Source organism: Populus trichocarpa, chromosome 6 (genome assembly GCF_000002775.5).
Source record: "Populus trichocarpa isolate Nisqually-1 chromosome 6, P.trichocarpa_v4.1, whole genome shotgun sequence".
In the NCBI taxonomy this organism is placed as follows: Eukaryota; Viridiplantae; Streptophyta; class Magnoliopsida; order Malpighiales; family Salicaceae; genus Populus; species Populus trichocarpa.
The window spans coordinates 12,960,143-12,983,523 of NC_037290.2; the positions used below are offsets into that span (position 1 = coordinate 12,960,143).

The following is a 23,381-nucleotide window of genomic DNA, read 5'->3' on the forward strand; positions in this document are numbered from 1 at the left end:
GATTATAAACCAAGACAAGGGAGCGGAAACGAAACCTAACGACATAGAAGCCCGCAAATGGCTTCTTCGTCTCGTCTCCCCCCCCCAAAAGTACCGATGGAGCTTCACGCCAAGAACCGTGAAAAGCTGTTAAAATCCCTCCGTCAACATCTCACCGAAACCTCTCGTCCTCTGCACGGCTTCGTCTTTCTTCAGGTATCTATCTATTTATCTATGCATGTATGTATTGTTGATTGATTGATGATATCTATTATTGTTATTATTTTTTATTTTATGAATGAATTTAACAGGGAGGCGAGGAAAAAACTCGCTACTGCACTGATCACATCGAACTCTTCAGGTAATTTCTTTGCACTTGTAAGCTGTAATGGCGGCGATTTGCTCCGCTTTTCAATTTTACTAGAAACAAAATGTATATTTTGATGTGTAGGCAGGAGAGTTATTTCGCTTATCTGTTTGGAGTAAAAGAGCCTGGTTTCTATGGCGCTATTGTAAGCTCCTGGCTTTTCCTTTTTTTATCCCCTTCTTCTTTCAATGGAAAATTGCCATGGTTAGTTTTATTATTTTTCTTGTCCGGAATGAAAATGGATTGCGGTTCATACTTATTATTCTGTAAAGTTTACTTAAAACAAATTATGCTATTGTTTAATTTCTTAGATCACTGTATTGTACTATCAAGGATACATGCTTCCAGTCTATAGTGGACCAGTGGATCGTTTTATGAACATTTTCTTTTCTTATTTCATCTGGGCATCTGCTGGCATGTTAGTTTGCTTACACCTTTCATTCAAACAATTAACAAATCTGTGTTACTTTGCCTGGACATGGTAGTTTGAACCTTCATTTCTTGTTTTAAAACTGAATGCTTTCTATTGTTTGTGTCACTTCAACAATCATTATAATTTTCACGGCCTTTTGTTTGTGGTTTTGATTGTCATTTATGCTGTCCTCAAGGACATTGCAACAGGGAAATCTATTCTATTTGCTCCAAGATTACCGGCTGATTATGCGGTTTGGTTAGGAGAAATAAAGCCATCATCTTGCTTTCAGGTATCCTTCCTTCAATGCTTCTTGGTTTGATGCACGTCAATGTACTATGTATGTTTATCCACTCTTTTTTTTTTTTGCAGCAACAATACATGGTTAGCATGGTCTATTACACAGATGAGATTGTAGGAGTTTTACATGAGCTCAGCAATGTATTGGAAAAACCTTTGCTTTTTCTCTTGCACGGACTTAACACTGACAGTAATAACTTCTCAAAACCAGCAGAGTTTGAGGTCTTACATTCTAATCCTCTGGCCCTTACCATTTCACATGCTTACCTGATATAGAGCTACAACATCTGCAATCATGAAATAAATATCAACATTCTTTTCCTTTTCTTTAATTCTCTTTTCAGGGGATAGAAAAGTTTGAGAAGGATTTGACTACATTGCATCCCATTTTGACTGAATGCCGTGTTTTAAAGTCAGATATGGAGCTAGCACTTATTCAGTTTGCCAATGACATAAGCTCTGAAGCTCATGTTGAGGTAGCTATTTGTGGAAACTTCTCACTGACTGGATTTTCTTGCAAGAATTTAAACTATAGTTTTCGTTTAGGTATTACTCTTCACATAAACTTATATAAATGGGTTACAATTTTATATATGCAGCTGCTGCGCCATTGTTGGGAATTTCTTATCATCTGTTGCTTATTTTTGCAATTGGGATTGTTGACTCATGAATGAAAACTACCATGCAACATGAGTCTTTCATTTTCATGCATCTCCATCTCGAGTTACATGTGAAAGACATCATTTTGAATGATGATTAGTTTATCATTGATGTTATTTGTTCATTAATTTTTTTTTATCAACACTTCAAATTATATATCATGGTTTACTGTCATACTAAAGAATTGCAGTTTTGACTAGGTTATGAGAAAAACTAGAGTTGGCATGGAAGAGTATCAATTGGAAAGCATATTTCTTCATCACACCTACATGTATGGCGGGTGTAGGCATTGTTCATACACATGTATATGTGCTACTGGAGAAAATAGGTGAGGTTCTTGATGATTGTTATTCTGCATGGATTAGTTTTTGTGTAAACTAACTGCAAAACTGAAATATTAGGTCCATTAATTGAAAATCTCAAAAATAGATAGGTAACCCATTTTGAAAGCAATCTAGAGTGGATCAATAAAAGGTGGAAAGCAATATTTAGAACATATATGGTACAGGCCATGTAGCTTTCATGGCCAATGGGGTAGGGCTGTGAAGGGGTTTAAAAGACTAAATTTATGTGTGCCTGAGCTTCATCAAGTCACTTTGTTGGTTGGAGCTTGGTTCAGGAGTTTTGGTGTTTCACATCCTCGAAAACAGAAAACACATACATATGTAGAGTGTGTATGTAAGTTGCTTTTGCATTGAAGTTAAAACACGAAGGTGAATTTGTTACAAGAGTAATTTTCACAAGGTAAAGCTCATGTTTTAAGTGTGCTTGGTTGTATTAGCTAATTAAGGGTGAATTGTTAGTGGTATTAGTTCCCTCTCTTTCTTGTTAATAATCAATATAAACATACCCATGGTTGAATAAGAACAGGAACCATTTTATTAGGACATGCCTTTTCTTTTTCTATTTCTTATTGATGTGGGATTCCATATCTTTGTTTCATCCTCAAAATAAATTGACATGGTTTGAACCAATGAAATAAATGATATTGAATGATTTCCTATTCTGTGTGATGAATGTTAATTGGTTTAAGGTCTTGTCCTCATTCATTATGTTTGAGTCAAACTGAAGTACATAACAATGTGCTGAGCCAAGTCCATCTCAAGGTCGTCTCCATTCTTATGACAAGCTTGAGAATCAGACTTCAGTTTAAGTTGTCTCTCAAAGACAATAGTACCCTGCTAATTATATCATTGATTGGATTTTGCAAGTGCACTTGAAAGAAATTGTCTCCTGACCAGTTCACTAGCAGATAGGATTGGAGGCTAAGATTGTCATTATTTCTAATTCAAAATATTTGGAAAGGACAAGGAATACTGCATCCTCTTTTGTGAAGTTCTGATTCATGCTGTCGTTGATATATAGTTGTTTTGAAAAATCTATAGTTACATGGATGCATTGAAGTAGAACTTTGCATACGTATTTCCAAGAGGAGCTAACAGCCTTAATGTTTCATTGTACAGTGCTGTTCTTCACTATGGGCATGCAGCTGCTCCTAATGACAGGGTAATTTTTATAGATTTGTCTTTAATGTTTTGTTTTATTTTTTTGTTTTTATAATTTACTTGAATCTATCTCAGCTTCTCCTAACTTATTTCCAAACAATAATTGTTATGATATGTGCTTCATACTTGAATCACATTGTTTTCTCCTACTAGATGATTAAAGTAATAATACATAAGAGACTTTTTAGCAATGATTTAGATTATATTTATCTACTTTTTTAATTTAAATGATAACTTATAAATCATTTAGTTTTCTAATTCATTTCTTAAATTATATTTTTTTTGCTTATATATAGAACGAAAAATACTTAGGCCTCGTTTGTTTGCTGGAAAGTAGTTTCCTTTTGGAAAGTGAATTCCGGGAAAGTGAATTATTTTCTGATGTTTGGTAGTGTAATGTAAAATAAGTTGGAAAACACTTTCCAATGTTTGGTTATGTTATGGAAAATGAGCTGGAAAATAACTTATTAATGTTTTATTTTTCTCAAGTTTATTAAAATAATGAGGAACAAATCTTACAAATTAAAAAGTTGAATGAGAATGAAATTGAAAAAAAATATAATTTCATAAATTATCTCAAATAAAATAAATAATAATCAAAATAATAGAAATCAAATCTAAAAAAAAAAAATGAAAGATGAAGAAATTAAAATAATAATAATTAACATTTCATAAATTATTTCAAATAAAATAAGTAACAATCAAAAGAATGAGGATCAAATTTGATAGATAAAAAATTTCAATAAAAAAATGATAAGGGAAAAACAAATAACAATTATAAAAATGAGGACCAGAGTTAATATAAAAATTAAATTTTAAGAGATGAAATTGAAAAATAAATATTCAAAACAAAATATATATAGCAATCAAAAGTATGAGGACCAAATTTGATATAATCAGCAAATAATATGACATTTCTAAATTTTTCACAACTTCTGGAAAGTGTTTTCCGTCCAAATTTTCCAGGAAAACACTTTCCTGGAAACCAAGCTAAATTTTCCTTTGACTGGAAAGTGTTTTCCGTTAACCAACTTTCCTAATGACAAACAAACACAGGAAAGTTTGGAAAGTGGTTTTCCGGAAACCACTTTCCGGGAAACAAACATAGCCTTAACTTTTTCCTATGTCAACGAACATAAAGGCTTTCAAGTATGATGTAAAATTCTTGTAATTTTGTTGGTAATAATAGTTAGAATGTTTAGAAAATAATCTATCTTAATGCTTACTAAAATTATTTTCATTATTTTTTTCATTATCATCGGATGCTATAATATGTTTAAAAATTTACATTTAATGTCAGCAAATTTCATGTTGTAATTTTTTATGGTAAGAAAATGATGTTTTATTAAATCTAAGTATTCTTTAAAATCTATAATATAATTCAATTTTTAATATTCTTTGGTATATTTGATTCAAATATAAGATTCTAAATAATTTTTTTTATCAAAAATTTAATATTTGATCACCTATAATCTTTTCTTTCTAAAAATATTTTATACTTGTATTATATATAGTAGAAGGTTTTTTTTTCCTTAAAATCATGATATATAGTTATAAAGTTTTGTTCATAATAATGTTCAAAAATAATAATTTTCAATGGTCTTAGATATAATAAATAATCTCAAATTATACTAAAATTAGTTCATTTTTCTTTCCATTATTAGTATAGACTATACATACAATCTTGATAGCTTATGTGTGTTGAGTTTGAATAATGAAAAGAACCTAATTCAACCTTTTAATATTTTGTTATAAATTTTAATTTAAATAGATAATTACATTTAAATATGTTTTGTTATAAATTATCATTTAAATAATCTAAAAGATGACCTAATATGAGTGAAGGAAACAATTTAAAATTCATGGTCAACCTTTATAATTTTATAGAAACATGGTAAAAGAAATTGTTTTTTTACTCTTTTGTTTAGGTAACAAGGCAATATAATATTCTCTCTATGCTAATTTTGTAAAGTTACTTTCTATAATAATTTAATTCCTTTGAATTTTAGAATTATAAATGTTAATCTTCTTAAATTGAAATAAAAAGTAAATATATAATTATGTACTTTTATCTCAATAACACAACTTTTTTAACATTTTTTTATTAGATATTGCTATATTTTTTTCTTAATGAGTATGATATTATATTTTTTGCTTGAATAAAAAAGGTTTTCCTTCACATGTACATTTAATAATTACTATAGAACTAGTTTGTATGCTTGCGCATAGTGCAGGGACCAAAATTTTATTGAATGCAAAAAAAAAGTATAGGTCTCAAGTAATTGTTTGGCACAACTATTAAACCTGAAAGTACAATCTTTTTGGTTTTTCTTTTTATCAATCAATATTTTTTTTTTTTATTAAAGTGTCTTTTTTTGGTCTGAGGGAACACAAGTTTTTTAACTGGAATCATTGTTTGTTAGAAAGGAATCATTGTTTGTTAGAAAACAAATATTTTATGATTGTTAAAGTAATTTAACAAAAATATCAAAATAGTATATCCATATTTTGTGTAATTGAAATCTAAAAACATCATAAACGTGATAAAATTATGTTAAAAATCATTTTAAAGATTTTAAGACTAAAAAAAATATTTGAATTGACTTTCATGAGCAATTTATTATTACTATTATAATTTTATATCACACCTAATAATTGAATTTTTTTTAAAAATTCAAATAAAATTTTATAATAGTATTTAAGAATCATGTCATACCTGAAAAGTAAGTGAATCTGGTAATTTTTTTGGAGTTCCATAAAAAGCCAAGCACACTTAGGTCACTAGCAGGGCAGGTGTGCATGGGCTTGGAGGCTAAACCCGTGTGCATGACCCTGTGTTATTTTTATCGTTCACCCTTTTTATTCTTTTTTAAAAAATAACGGTCAGACAACATGTTAACTATTTGAACATAATGCTGCCAGCAGGATTCAAACCTACAACCTTGTGGTTCCATTTTTGCGTGCTACCAACTGAGTTACGAAGAGCAATTACTATCAAATGATTAAAAAATATGAACAGTAAAGCACCATAAAAAACCCTGTTTTTTTAGATTGTTTATGTAATTTCTGTAATTTAATCAATATTTTTCTCTCATAACCATTTGAATTGATAATTTATAATAGTAATCAATTCATTATAGTTCAAACAAAAAAAGTTCATTGCATTTTCTTTGTTAAATTTTGTTTATGAGAAAAAGAAAAAAAAGATTAGCAATCAATTATAAATTATCTTATAGTTATTGTAGTTAGCTTATCATAATTGTAAAAGAGCTTTTTGTCAAAAACTCAATGATTCATAATATGAGAAAACCTACCACTTGGATATGGAGATCCTCTATAATTCCCATTTAACCAATTAAAGTTAATTTTATATCAATCAATTATAATATCCATTTATGGGTATTATAGAATACAACTAAAGCAATTAAGGTTAATTGTAACATTATTATAGCTAGGAGGATCCTTCAATATGTGGAGTATCTTGGTATCCTTCAAGCTAGTTCTAACTTCTCTAGTATAGGCTTAGATTAACTTAACAAAAAGAAAAAAAATGATTGGCTTCTACGTACATGCATAAATTTACACATCTCAATCAATAATAGCCAATCAAACTAATTTTTAGGCCATGCTCCAATTACTAACCATTCATATTTTATTGATTTGCATTATAAAAATATAGATATGGTAAAAGAAATGATTTTGTTTTTAATCTTCATTATAAACAATATAGTAATACTACAACCTTTCTATTTGCTATTTTTTTTTTCTGAAGTTACTTTATATAAAAAATTAATTTGTTCGAGTTCTAAAATTATAAAAGTCAATCATCTTCTTTTAAAAATTGTAACTAAAATGGAAATATATAATTATGCACTTCTTAATCAATAGTAGAAGGTCAATAATTTTTTATTAGATATGGCCATAGATTTTACTTAAGTAGCATTATGTCATTCTGTTCTTCCGTATGAATGTCTTTTATTTTACTAAAAAAAGTATTTTACTAATACATAAAATTATTAATTTTTGGTCATCAACACATGATATTATTAACGAGTAGAGCATTTCTATAATTCAATCAATATTTTTTACTCTTTAAGCATACATCATCACATAAAATGGTCTATCAATCAATTTATGAATACAATGTAACTTCTTAACCAAGTGCTATGAATACTTGTACAATATATATATATATATATATATATATATATATATATATATATATATATATATATAACTGAGAAAAAAGAATTCAGCTTCTAGTTTTGCACATAAATTTACATTTTTCACTCAATAATAGCCAATCAAAATTAATTTTATGATTCATGCACCAATTACTAGCCAATCATGTTATTTTATTAATGGGCATTAGAAAAATATAAATGTGGTAAAAGAAACAATTGTTCCTTTTAATCTTCGGTTTATAGAATATGATAGTATTATATACTTTCTTGATGCTAATTTTTATGAAGTTACTGTATATAAAAATTTAATTTGTTTGAATTATAAAATTCTGAAAGTTAGTCTTCCTTACAATAATCATAACTAGAATGCAAATATACAATTATGCTCTTCTATCTCAATAACACAACTTTTAAGTTTTTTTTATTAGATATGGCCATAGTGTGGACTTTGTTAGCAGGATGTTACATTTTACCACATGCATGCCTTTAATTCTTCTCTAGAAAAGATTTTACTATCATATGCACATACATTATTATTATTATTATTATTATACATAGAATTATTAATGATTACAGAATTTCTCTAATTCAATCAATATTCTCTTCAAGCATACATCATCATTGATAGGAAGATCCTCAATTTATGTATACCTAGCCTAATGCCTACTCATTAGGTGGTTTAAACATAGTTCATGTAATTTATATTATTTTTTTAGGGTATTGGAGACTCATAATTGTCAAATTACAATTTTGTGCCTCTATCCCACGCCCATCTTGGCTCAAAATTTAAGCACTAAAGCACATTGTTTTCATTTTTAATGGTCAAGTCATTGATGTTTGGGAGGTAATATGATGAAAAATTAGAAAATAACCTCAATCATACATGTTCACTTTAAGTAGGATTACAAGTTTGTGCACAATTTTTGTGGCCATGTTATTGTAAACTTGTTTGGTGCCAAATATATTTTTCTAGCGTATATAGTGGTCTTGGCTTTGGCCATAATTTGATTTGCCAATAAAAAAAGAAAAAAAAAAATCATGTAAAGGAAAACTGGTGGGATATTCAGATGAGAGGAGAGAAAAAAATTGAACAATGATTGTGTGAGTAGCTAATATGAAAAATTGAAATAACGTGGAGAAAAAGAATTGAGAGAGGAAAAATTGAAAAAATTGAGGAATTTGCATCTATTGATGCAAAGAAGAAATTTAAATAGTATATTAATTAAAAATAGAAAAAGAAAGAAAATGATATGATAGTAAAATATTCATCTTTTTTCTTTCCTTCCAATTCTGTTGCTAAAATACAAACGTTAGAGAGTGGCTTCTAGATGATAATCACACCTAAAACTCATCTATGATGAAGTGAGAAAAAATTTTAAGGTAAAAATCCAAACAAATTATTATCAACCAAAGAAAAGTGTAATCATGCACCTTGCTTTTTTTTTTTTTTCTTATAAGAAGTTGCTACCTAAAAGTGAGGAAGTCGCCTCTACAGTTCTACATGATAATCACACACCTACACTTCCACGCAACACTAAAAAGTGAAGAATATAAATATATTGAAAAAAAAAAGGTGACTTTGTGCTATGTGTTTTGACCTTCAAATCATTATTTTGATATTGCATTTGTACGCGGTCATGCGCATCAGTAAAAAGTGAAGAATAGGATAAACTAAAGGTTATGATTGATTGATTTTTTTATATTTAATATTATGATACAATTGAGATGACATACACCATATTGATAGGTTTCCTGAACATTAATTTTGCTTATAAACTGTGAATTCTATTTTCTGTTACTTTGGGAAAAAAAGTTGTTACTGAAAGGAGTATATGTGTAGTAGCTATACTGTTAATTTGGCTGAATGACCTCTCTTCATGAGAGTCTCTTTCATTAAATAGGAAGAATTCTGATTTACATTCCATAAAATCTGCTACTATTAACTATAATCTCGGCCTAATTATAGAAAGCTAATTACCCTATGATTACACAAATATTTACAGCTGTTTTCTTGACATAAATAACAAATATGTATATGGAAACTAATGATTCTACTGAAAAGGACCATGCTAACATATACATGTGCAACTTAGATGCTTTTTGGATGTATATCTAAGAGGCAAGCTGGCCTGGAAAATATGTTGATTTTCTGAATGTGTTGTTTGCACACCCATTTTCCTATAATGTTACCTATAGAATGTTCATTGTTGCGTGCAAAGCAGAGGCCATGGGTCTTGTGATTGTCAGAACCCATTTGTATAATGTTGTGGGAGAGGCAATTTGTGTTTTCTGCTGTTGGTGACAGATTATTTAGGCTTTACAATTGTAGATGTGGACTTAGCTTAGAATTGAGATTTTGGCAAATTGATGGTGATCATATTGTCGTTAACCTGTATGAAATTCTACTCTTGCTATGATTATATCCCTTGCATGAAAATTTTGCAACTGCTAAGATGAAGTTACAGTTCCTATTTTGTTTATAAATTTTTAAATTGGAAGAATTATCTTTTAGTCTAAAAAAATGTTTATAATGAGTTTTATGCAGACCCTGCAAGATGGAGATATGGCATTGTTTGATATGGGAGCTGAATACCAGTTCTACGGGTCTGACATTACTTGTTCATTCCCTGTAAGTATAAAATTTTCCATTTGCATTTTTTAAATTATTATCTCCAAGTTTATTTTGTTCCACCTTTTGGGCAGAAGCTAATGCAGGCATCTTAATTGAGGACAAGTGTTTTACTTGTGTCAAATACAATACTAACCTGCACTATTCTGATACATCCATTTATCAGTAGGCTGATCTTACCACCTATGTGGACATGATATCAGTTCTTTCTTATTATCTTTTGGGAAGTCTTGATGGTTCACATGTTTTGGTGAATAGAGAGTTCCCTGTATCAACAATTATGATGAAGAGCAATAAGGATAACCAAGCTGATTTCTGTTGAACTCATGTTCTGGATTTTAGATAGAACTAGGCCTAGTCGCTCCCAACTGTTAATGATTATACCTTTCATAGACAACTGTGATTGAGGAGATATGTTCAGTTTTACCTTTTGAATGATTAGATCATCTATATAGAGATAGTGACCCGCATCATCATCAACATCATTTTCTTCTTCACTGGCACGACCACCACTACACTACTACAACTGAACATATTTTAACTAATACTATTAAGTAGTGTCACAGATTCTTCATGGAAGCAAACAGATGAAATGATTCATAAGTTTCTAGGTATTATAAATTACATATAAAAATTAAAGTGTTTGATATTATGGCAATTGTGGCTATGGATTTTAAAGGGTAGTCAAGAGGGCAGGCCACCTGAATTTCTGTTATTTGCTTCCTCAATTCAATGTTTTGTCTGAAAGTGCCATTCCCCCCTGTATACAGGTGAATGGCAAGTTTACAAGTGATCAATCCCTTATATACAATGTAAGACTGCTCAAAGTTCATTTGCTTACCCCACATGAGCCTTTTCAGATTTTTAGTCTCTTAGCAAGTCAGTTGTCTTGGAATTTTTTCTAAATGGCACATTTTGCAGGCTGTCCTTGATGCTCACAATGCTGTCATATCTGCAATGAAACCTGGAGTCAGCTGGGTAGATATGCATAAGTAAGATTAGACGAGTGTTAACTTTCATTAATGATTACAAACTACTTTTCTTTTTGTTGAAAATACTGCTTTTATCCTGTCATAAACAAGTTTAAACAAAATTAGTTAGCTAGCTTTACCTTTGTAATAGATGCTTCAGAGAATAATTGGTGGGTGGGTGCAGTCAATCACTACATCTAAGAAAAAGAGAAACGCATTGTTATAGCTTAACAATATTTGGTTCATTTATTTTGATACCAAATAGTTTGAAGAAGGCTTTTAATTGAGACCTAGGGTAAAGGAAGAGTTGAGCTCATTTTGATTTTGATAAAGGAAGAATTGAGAACTTATTTTGACAGTTGTATGACATTATATATTGTAAAAACAGCAGGTAAACATCAAAAATAGAATATTTTTCCATAGATGGATAGATGTCCACTATACCAATCCAATATGGTATTTTGAAATTTGACTGAGAGCTTTTGATGTTCAGCAAATATACATTACCTGGATGCTTTTCATTATTGCATTTACATATTAGAAAAGTAATGTCGTTTTATTAATGAAATTCCAGCAACTACTTTACCTGCTTTGTAGAACTTTCAAGGCCATGCTACTGCATGTATATTACTATTGTTATTATTCTTTGCAGATTAGCAGAGCAGGTGATTCTTGAGTCGCTGAAAAACGGGTGCATTATTGTTGGGTAAACTTTAAATTCCCCAGTGACATCTCTTTCACTTCTAACTATTTGACATGATCAGGATAAATATTAATTTAAATGCAAGTGTGATTTCTTGGTTTTAGCAATGTAGATGACATGATGATCGAGCGATTAGGTGCTGTTTTCATGCCTCATGGTCTGGGGCATTTCCTGGGGATTGATACTCATGATCCTGGTGGCTACTTAAAGGTACTTGTTGCTAATTTATCTGCCGAAGCTCAGCTTTCAATCCTCCTATTTTGCTTCATTTTCTCCAAGGATTGGATCTTGACGGAAACAAATTATAGGGACTGGAGAAATTAAAAGGACCAGGATTGAAAGCTTTGCGTACTATTCGAGAGCTTCAAGAGGGAATGGTTAGTGATGGCCTTGTTCAATGAAGAACCATGCATCTACACTGCTGATATTAAGATCTTTGACAAAATAATGCGTTGACCTTTCATGTGAACATCTACAGTTAGAAATGAAAGACAACATTAAAAATCTACTAAATACTCTAAGCCCGGAGCTCTTCTTGTAGGTAATAACAGTGGAGCCTGGCTGCTACTTCATTGATGCGTTGTTGGCTCCAGCAATGGAGAGTTCAAATACTGCAAAGTTTTTCGATCGTGAAGCAATTAGCAGATTTAAAGGTTTTGGTGGGGTTCGAATTGAAAGTGACGTGGTACTTTATTTCCTGACACTCAAATGGAGATGGTTTCTGCGTTTATTGATTCCATATTTCAATTATAATTTTGCTTTATGCTCCAATAACAATGAATTAGTTTTTTTTAATAACTATCTTTGTTTCATTTTTTTTTTCTGCATATTTTAGGAAGTTGCTATAAATAAATAAATAAAGATAAAAATAAAAATAAAAATGCCATGCTGCTGAGATTACAAAACACTGAGTCCACTCTGTATATCAGCTAATATCATGCTTATTTTTGAAGTTGATTTTGGTATTTTTTGTAATGTTTTTTCTTTTCTTGTTGATGTTTGTAGCATGTCACTGCTGGTGGTTGTCAGAACATGACCAAATGTCCTCGACAGATTTCGGAAATTGAAGCAGTGATGGCGGGATCACCATGGCCACTCAACTGATCTGGTTTGTCATTTGAATAAACAATATAGCTGAAACAAAGTACTTAAAAATGAAAGTATGCATGCTATTGCTCGAGCCATCTCTCCATGTCATCGACAATAACAATGTTCTGTAGTTGGAACATTTAACAAGGCTAGATAGCTGGAACACAACTATTTTCATAAATAACGTGTTTGAAGTCAAGAAAGAAATCTTTCAAGAATGTGCGAAAAGTGAAGAAATATTGTTTCCTTGTGTATTATGGATTCTAATCAACAAAAGGATTCTTTAATGCTCTTGGAAACATGTGTGGCAGCTATTGACTTATCTATTTTACAAGGATTTTATGTCTAACAAGGAGACATTTGTGACAACAACTATTATACATAGCTTGCAAGGATTCCATATCCATTATGGAATGTATATGGCAAAGAGGCTTGAGATTTTTTTGTTGTTCTTTTTCTTATTTTATAGGATTTCCTAGCATATCAAAGAGAAAGGAGGCAATTTAAGGGAGAAAATTCCAGAAATTAAAAACAAGGTTTCCTAGCTAATAATTTGAAGCATGAAATTTCAACAAAGACTCAAAGAAAGCAAAGGGAATTTTTGGCCATGCATGAGGGTTTCAAGCAAGAGGAACTTGTTTTTTGATTTTTTTATCTATTTATTTTAGTGTTGAATATTATTAGCTTTAGACTTTATTCTAAATTGACTTTATTCTAAATTAGATATTTTTTAAGGGTTTGTTTCAATATTAGACTTGTGTTATTTAATTACTAGATATGACTCATTTTCTTGCAACCCAAAAAAGGTTCATTAGGCTTATTTAGAGGGGATAAGGGACTATATATTTCTTTTATGTTTGCAAGTTTCGGCAACTGTGATAATTAGAATAAACAAGTTTTTTCATTTGTTTTATGTGTTACAAACAATCTTTTTTTGCAGGGACAAAGATCGTACACTAACTTATCGAAGATTAACTGACTTTATAACGTCATTCACATACTTCGGGTTCGTAGGTACATGGTTATCTTTGGGTCCAAGTTTATTACAATACCTTTGGTTCTTAGATACATGGTTACCTCTAGATTAGAGTTCATTCAAACCTGATTTTTCGGCTTTATAAGTTGTATTTCAACTTCGTTAGGGTTTGCTTGATCACATGATCAAAAGATCCGTATCATTTAATCATGATTCGTTACCATCAGTCTATCAAGGCATGCCAATGAATAATCAATGAGTTTATTGAAAAAGATTTTTGACATGTTGGCCAAACCCTAATGGATGATCATAAACTAGTTATGATATCCATTTTTTATTTGCAAAACATGAGAGATATGCAATTTTTTTTTTTATGAAAATATGCTTAATTGTTTTTTAGAATTTGGCCGTATGCAACGAAACATATTTTTTTTCTTTTTGAAAATGTTTTCAATTTTTTTTTTGAAATATTTCGGAGAAAACCGGGTATTTTAATACCGGATTTGTATTTTATAGTGTAAATATACAACCCGATATTATGCAAAATTGGTAGAAACATGCGCGAGAAAAATCACAAATTTTAAAATGATTTTTGAAAACTTTTTTTTGATTTTTTTTAAATATAGTCCACTGCATGAACAGTGGGCGTGAATTATAATTCACGCCCACTATTCATGCGTGAACAGTAGGACGTGAATTATAATTCACGTCCACTGTTCACTCAGTGAACAGAGGCAGCGAAGAAGAAGTAGAAGGGGAAGGGGAGAGAGGGTGGACAACCTGGCGTGGCGGTGGTCTGGCCGAGGATGACGGTGTGCTGCCGTTGGTTGCAGCGGTGTAGGCCAGCGTCGGCTATGGGAGGGACAAGAAAAAGTTGCAGAGGAGAGAGAAAGGCTGGAAGGAGAAGAGGGACAGAGTCGCGGTGGCTTCTTGGTGGCCGGTTGGTGGTTGTGCTGGCTTCCTGTGCTGGAGCTGTGTTTGGGGTGGGAATGGTGGTGGCCGAAGGCCACGGTGGAGAGAGAGGGAAGAAACGTCTTGCAGAGGAGAGAGACGTTCACGGTGGCTTATTACAGACGCAGTGGTGGCTGGCTGGTGGTCTTGGCAACGCTTGGTGGTGCTGGTTGCTCAAGGCGGAGCTGGAGGAAGAAATGGTGATGATGTTGATTTCCTGTGGCGGAGGAAGAAAGAAGAAGAAGCAGAAGAAGAAAATCTGCAGCGGGGAGAGGGAGGAAGGCTGGTTTTTTGGCTTACTTTGGACCCGCTTTTCTCCTCCCTGAGGCCATGAAATTCACCTCTATTTATAGGTGGTGGAAGAGGGAAATCTTGTCTACACAGGGAAAAAATTTCAGCCCTTGATTCAGAAAGGAAGGATCCCAACAATTGGCTCAAAGTAAGCATGGTGCACTGTCAAATCTGCAGAAAAAGCTGCCTGAGTTGGCATGTTTAGGCCGACGCCGGCGCCGATTAATTGTCATTCACACTGAACTATTGACACGGAGCTGTAGAGGAACTGCAGAGGATCATTTGCATGCACGTTTGGTTAAATTTGGTTGACGTTACGTGCATTAAATGTACCTGCAAAGTAGGTAACCTGAGCAGTTATTTCAGAGATTTAAAGAAGAAGATGAACAGTACCAAAGTTATGATTTTGGCCAAAGTTCATTTCAGTCCTCCCTCTTTAAATTGCTTTCAATTGAACCTCTAATTGACCCTAAACTTTTGCAATTAAGCCCCTGATGAACTTCAATTGGAGCCCTGAAGTTACGTGCCTATTACGATATGGTCCTTGGTCTCGGATTTCTTCAATTTAGCTCCTAATTGACCCTAAAACTTCAATTTTCTTGCAGTTTGGCCCCTAATTTCAATTAATTAACTTGGTAAAAATTAAATTGGTTTCTTAAAATTCTAATCTTCTCAATTAAGCCCAAATTAGGCTCCAAAACTTAATTTTTCACCAATTAAGCCCCAAATAAAATTAATTTGACCCATTTAAAGTATAATTAAGTCCTTGCACTTAATTAAATCCTTCAATTGGACCCAAATTAATTCTCAAACATAATTAAAATTCAATTTGGCACATGATTAAATCAAATTGGCCTATTAAAAATTAAATTATGTCATCGGACTTAATTTTTATGCAAATTCGTCCAATAATCATTTAATTTAACCTTGAATTTGCATTTTTTCTCCATTTTTGGGCATAATGAGGTACAATTAGGCCTTTAATTTTCTCCTAAAATTGCAGCTTGATTTTTTCCTTTTTTTGTAGTCCTCCTTGATCTGCTTTCTCCACATTGCCTGCCTTTATTTTATTTTTTTGATTTTTATTTTGAAAAAAGGTGATTTTTAGGGAATAACCCAGAATTGGGTTATGACATTGTGAATGAAAAGATTTAGAAAGAAATAGAGGCTAGAAGTTTTGTGGTAAATGAAGAAAACATGAGAGCAATTGAGGGCATGGACTGTATGACTCTACAAAGGCTTCTGAAATATACCTGATGTTAAATATGGTTGTTTTATGGAGGTTTAAAGTGCCTAAATTCACCAAGTACACAAATGTTGAATGACATAAGACTTATATGAGGATTTACTATAGTAAAATGGAAAAGATGATCAAGGATAATAAACTACTTATGCATTTCTTTCATGAAAATTTGAGTGGCATGACTATCTCTTAGTACACGAGTTTAAATAGAAACAATATTAAGAAATGGAAGTATCTAGTTGATGCATTCATGTGCCAATATAAATTCAATATGAAAGTGGCACCTAACTGAAAGAGGTTTACAAGCAATGAATAAAAAGACCAAAGTGTCAGTAAAAAAGTAAGTCCAATATTAGCAAGAAACTGCATCTCAAATCTAGCCTCCTCATATAGAAAAAAGGTTGGTCACTCTTTTCATCAATACCTTTAAGAACACATTCTAAGAGTATCTATTAGGAAATGAGTCTGCTAGTTTTATAGACATTGTACTAATGGCTAAATAAGTAAAGAAATATATTAAGGCTAGGAGGGTAAGTGAGATGACCAGAAACTTTAGCAAAAAAATGATGCAAAATGCATAATGTGGATGATTACACTTATCGACTAAGAAATTACAAGAATAACCATGATATACTTTTTTATTCTCAAGAGAACATGACCAATACCACTCCTTCACCATATAACCCATCCTACCCCACGTACCCTATACCATTAAACATTTGGTTGTAACTGTGTCTGCTATGTTTTCACAGACTCTACAGTTCTCATAATACTAACCATAAAACACATAATAAAATCCCTATTACCAAAACACTTAACTTTATTTCCAAAACCAATGCTTAATATACAAATCAATAAGAATAATCTCTACCACCCTCTTTTTATGCCCCTAAAAGAATTATACCAGCACCTAGTTAAACTAGGACAAATTATTCCCATCTTTTATGAACTGATACATACACCTTAACCTCATTAATTCAAACCAGATGAAAGATGTGATTCTCACTCGAGGGTGATAGGTCATAACATTAGCATGTGTAATATATTTAAAAGGTGTGTCAATTTGTTAATCAAGCATAATTGGATAACCTTTGAAGATGAAGAATAATCTAAACATGAACAATAATTCTCTCTCAAATCATAATAATAGAGGTATGAATATATTATCATTTGAGAATATGATGGTTGTTCAAAACCAAACAACTTTGAAAGTGTTAATTGAGACTTTGTTTGATATGTTGAAAGTCGTTAGTTATGTAAACAACCCAAAGGTAACCCAACATGTATTATAGAATATTTTGGCAAGTTACACCTAGGCTGGAGACATGACATTGATGATTATGAGGAGTTTCGCCATAAGGTTCAAACTTTATTAAAGTTTGGTTTCCCTAAATTTGAAAATAATAGAGAAAAACAAGAGGTTAACATGGTAGTCACTAAAGATGTGGATTCAATGGCTTATCGGTAACAAAACAACAAGAATGGACCATCTAGGCTAATCTTAAAGAAGTAATGCCTTACAATTACAACTATTATTCCTACAGTGGATAATAGCTTCTAATCATGCAAGCTTATATGGATGAAATGGAAAAAGGTATGTGGCTTAACTTGAAGGAGGTGATATTACACTTTTGAAGAGCTTGAAAAGCAAAAAAGTGAGAAAAAAAAGACTAACCACTTAATTAGTAGCCTCTAAGATGAAAAGGTTGGTGCATGACGAGGAGGTTGTAGAATTCCTTAAGTCGATAAAACATAATGAATATAGTATAGCGATGGATTTCTTCTTAGATGTAGATATACTATATAAAAAGGGATTTGATGAGACTATACCAAGATGTTTGGATAAAAAAAATGATATAAGTTATGGGAAAATGCACGAGAATGTTTGTGCCAAACATGCTAATGGACATATGATGACACAATAAATGAAAAGAAGTGGATGCTTCTAGACCATAACAGAGAAGGATTGTAATGGTTATATGTTAAAATGTCATAAATGCTAGATTTTGGCTAACAAGATAAATGCACTATCAATTCCTTTCCACAACATGATAATACCTTAGCCATTCATGATGTGAGGAATAAACGTGATTGGACCAATAATCCAAAAGCAAGTAGCCAATATTCATTTATCTTAGCAACAATAAACTATTTTACAAAATGGGTTAAAGTAGCTTTCTACATCCATGTTATCTAGAAAGTGGTCCAATGATTTATCAAGAGAGACATCATCTACCAACATGGTTTGCTAGAAGCGATAACGATTGATATGCTTTAATTTCAATGGAAAGATAATTAAGGATTTATGCTAATAGTAGATGATCAAACATATTAATTCATTGCCTTATCGACTAATAGAGTAGTAGAAGCGGCGAATAAGAACATAAAGAACATTGTGAAGAAAATAGTTATCACCTGTACATGTTGGCATTAAATACTTCCATATACACTGCATGGTTATTATACTATTGTAAAAGCATCTACATGTGAAACCCCATATTCTCTAGTATACAACGTGGAGGTGGTGATGCCTTTCAAAGTGAAACTACCTTTTTTTAAAGATACTGAAAAAAGCAGAGTTAGATGAGTCGGAATAGGCCAAATCTAGTATGAACATTTGAACTTAATTAATGGGAAAAGGTTGGTTGTGATTTATGTCACACGTGGGTGAAAGATGAATTTTAGAGACTGAAGGAGTCACCACCTAGTTGTTTGGTTCAGGGTCACTAGGAAACCCAGGTATACTGGTCTTGTTAGAGATTTGAGGGTAAGAGACTGGTTATGACTAGAAAAGATATTAACACCCCTGGCACACCCTACCCGAGGTAAGCTGCTTTATGATTTGATGTGGTTTAGAGATTATGATGGTTTTCTGATTGGTGATCTATCAGTGGTTTCCAATTTGAGCATGTTGAACATTTTAAGGAATATACTAGTTGTTTTGCGAAAAGGATGTCTATAAGCTAATTTTAAAAGGTGACTTTATGGAAAAAAATATATTTCTTAGATATGTTGCTAGTATAAAAGGTATTGGGATGAATGAGGAAAATGTTAGAACTATCCAAGAATGACCCACACCTAAGTCAATCACTTAGGTAATAAGTTTTCATGGTTTGACTAGTTTTTTTTATAGAAGATTTGTTAATGATTTCAGTACTCTAGTGCACCTTTAACTGAGATAGTTAAGAGATTAGTGGGTTTTAAATTGGGTAGAGAACAAGAATATGCTTTTAGTTTATTAAAGGAAAAAATAATTTCGGCTCTATTATTATCATTGCTTGATTTTACAAAAACTTTTGAGATTGAATGTGATGCCTTAGAGATAGGTAATAAAACTATTTTAATGTAGGAAAAAAAGACTTATAGCTTATTTTAGCGAAAAGCTCAATGATATAGGATTGAATTATCATATTTATGATAAGGAGCTTTATGCTATAGTAAGAACTTTGAAAACTTGACAACATTACTTGTGACCTAAGAGTTTTGTGATCCATACCGATCATAAATTGAAACATCTTAAATGCTAACGGAAGCTGAGTTGTCGGCATGCCAAGTGGGTATAGTTCATTGAAACATTCCCATTACTTGCCTTTCTTTTTCTCATTACTTAAAATTGACCCAAGAATTACAAATTGTAATTAAGTTTTTCTTTAGATGTCGCATTAAAGGTAAGCGAGTCGACTTTGTATGTGAATACTAATTTTTCATTAATTTTATGTTGTTTGAAACTCCCTGGTAACTTAAAATCAGTACAAAATTATAAATCCTAATAAGGTTTTTTCTCGAATATCGTATCAAGGGTAGATAAGTTGTGTAGGTGAATGTTGATTTGTCTTCATATTTTAGCCTCCATTTAATTTGAAATATTTTGTATTTTCCTCATAATTCAAAATTATCTTGGGATTGTGAATTCTAATTAGGTTTTTCCTTTGAAGTCACATTAAAGGTAAGGGAGTTCGTATTTTTTATGAATGTGGGTGGAATATGTTTTGCGCTTTAACAAGTATCATAAAAAAATGAGCCAAAGTCTAAAAAACCATAGCCATCCTTGGGTCCAACACTTGTATTCAAAAGTGAGGATTATACTTTGTTGCCAGGATAAATTACTGTTTTAGGTTTTAGTAGTCTTACACTTTTAATTATTAAAATACATATACCAGTTTAGAATTTTTTTTAGCATGTATACATGATAGGTACTGTATATCATTAAAAACAAACGTACATATATCATTAAAAACAAACACTAAGCATTTTATCTTAGATAAAATGTTTTAGGGTGATTTTAATTTTTTTTAGCATAACAATCATCTTACTTAGAAAAATCAATTAGAGCTCTTAGTTGTTATAAAACTAGGTAATGACTTTTTCTTTAATGTCCTTTGCTTTATTTTACTGAAAGCTTACCAAGATGTTCCCTGTGACTTGTATATTTACACATGTATGCACACACACGTGTGTGTGATGATGATGATGAGGTGTTTGAGAGTATGGTAGTAGTTGTTTTTCAAAGTGTTTTTTTTATTATAAATGCATCAAAATAATATATTTTTTTATTTTTTTAAAATTATTTTTTTTATATTAGCACATTAAAATAATCTGAAAACTCTAGAAAAAAAAATAATTTTAAGAAAATAAAAAAATAAAAAATTCTAATTTTTTTTAAAAGTATTTTTAAAACGTAAAAACAAATAGAGTGAAAAGTTTATTCTTGGCATATAAGTGGAAGTTGAAGCCAATCCACTTGACTGCGACTGATGTAACATAAACAAAATTAATTGGTTGGGAAAGAGAGAAAAAAGAGTACATTTACATAAAGAAAATCAAAGCAGAATATTAAATGGAAACTAATCTTGATATATAACAATATTTAAAGGCTTTAAAGTATTAATATTTGTTTTTATATGTATTAATAGCCAGTCAAAGCAAGTAGTGTTGTTATAGCTACTGTTCGTGTACTAATTCAATGTAAGTACCATTTTTGAAAGCTTTCGGAAATTTCCAGCATATTATTGAAGTTTTTCTGCACTTTGTTTTTCAAAACGTGACTTGTAAACATGACTACAATGAACACCGCCATGGCCATGCTCAACTGGGACTATATATATATATATATATATATATATATATATATATATATATATATCGAACGTCACAGATCCCTCTGGGGTTCACAAAACGTGTTCGTACGAACACGCTTGTAGGAATAATATATGCAATGGAATGAAAAAGGACCTATTAAAGAAAAAAGGAAGGCATCAAACTGAGAGAAGGTAGAAGAAACGTAACTGTGATCGATGAAATCCATTGCAAGACCTTATACAAAAATCTGACCTACCCAATATTCTCATGTCATCTTTTCCTTGACATCATCTCTTCGTGATTAGTACTGTCAAGGCTCCCACTTGGGAGGTCTCCATGCATCTTCCAAGAAGATTGATGCCTTGTCATCAGGAAGCATGCTTACTCGTATTTTTTTTTTAAAAAATAATGTATCTGTGGCATAATCTTAGTTACTTGAACTCAGGTGATGAAGTTAATTTATGTACTTTTACAAGTAATCCTCATCTATTATATAATATCAGATATACAACCGCTACATTTTGTTTGTTTACATATTTTAAGATTATAGGTTTTTTTTTTTTTGGTAAATAAGAGGATAGTTAAATGAAATTTAAATGAATTTTTTTTTTGTGATAATGAATTTGTTAGTATATATGTTATTTAATCAAACATTTGGTGACACGTGATATTTACTTTGTTCATGAAAATATATTTACATTATTAACAAAAACTTATTTATCTTTAATATTTATCAAATATTTGATTAATATATCTAGAATAAAGATAAAATCCTTGAGATACAAATACTTTACAAAGAACAGTATACAGTTATTATAATTATGAGATTTCTATTGCATAAAAGCATTGTTCTTAAGTCAATACTCTATTAAAACTAACTGTTAATTAGAGCCGTTGAAACTAATACATATTATATTCTTTTTTCTATGAAAGGAAGCAATTGTTCTCATAAGTTGAGGTATGAGAGATATCTAAAACTAATATATAGGCACTTGTCAGATGCCATGTACACTGAACTGACCTGAATGAGAATTCCATATGGAAAGATCACATGTGTCCATGGAAATGTTTACGTGATGGTTCGATAAGTAATCCTTAGAATTGAAATCACTAAATTATCTTACATAAGGAGTGTTATGTTTTGATCCTACTACACGTTGTCCTAATCAAGGGTAACAAATAGGCATATATTGGGTATAATATGAACTACATGAAGGTATTTAAGTAATCAATAAAGAATTCATCACCCTAGATAAATTAAAAAAAATATTCCATATGTTTTCAAATAGTATTGATTGTAAATTCTTGCGCAATATGGAATGAGATTTGAAATGAGTTTCAAATCTTATTCAAAGAATCAATGATTATAGTCTTGAAAACAAACATGATTTGACATAGTAGACGTACTCCATGCTATAATGTCTAAATCAGAATATTATTGATGAAAGGATAATCATTACACTGAGAAACTAGTCACTTAAAAGTTAAGTTAAACCATTTAGGCTGTATTTGTTTCTCGGAAACTGGTTTCTGGGAAACTACTTTCCAAACTTTCCTATGTTTGTTTGCCATTAAAAAAATTGGTCAACGAAAAACACTTTCCGGTCAACAGAAAACACTTTCCGGTCAAAGAAAAATTTGGCTTAATTTCCAGGAAAGTGTTTTTCTTTTATTTTGGGCGGAAAACATTTCCGGAAGTTGTGAAAAATTTAGAAATGTCATATTATTTGTTCATTATATCAATTTGGTCCTCAAACTTTTGATTGCTATATATATTTTGTTTTGAATATTTGTTTTTGAATTTCATCCCTTAGAATTTAATTTTTATATTAATTTTGGTCCTTATTTTATAATTGTTATTTGCTTTTCCCTTATTATTTTTTAATTGAAATTTTTTATCTATCAAATTTGGTTCTCATTCTTTTGATTGTTACTTATTTTATTTGAAATAATTTATGAAATGTTAATTATTATTATTTTAATTTCTTCGTCTTTTAATTTTTTAATTTTTTAGATTTGATCTCTATTATTTTGATTGTTAT

General features: G+C 31.0%; 1 protein-coding gene across 1 annotated transcript; it reads left to right on the top strand.

Moving 5' to 3' along the window:
- On the top strand, positions 1-13,171 carry LOC7484667 (uncharacterized). Its single transcript, XM_024604658.2, has 16 exons — positions 1-195; positions 291-340; positions 431-491; positions 955-1,050; positions 1,131-1,280; positions 1,403-1,534; positions 1,919-2,046; positions 3,182-3,224; positions 9,953-10,036; positions 10,807-10,848; positions 10,958-11,028; positions 11,660-11,713; positions 11,815-11,920; positions 12,019-12,087; positions 12,252-12,395; positions 12,716-13,171. The coding sequence occupies exons 1-16, from the start codon at positions 58-60 to the stop codon at positions 12,812-12,814; spliced, it is 1,467 nt and encodes a 488-aa protein (XP_024460426.1). The 5' UTR covers positions 1-57; the 3' UTR covers positions 12,815-13,171.
- Positions 13,172-23,381: the final 10,210 nt, after the last annotated feature.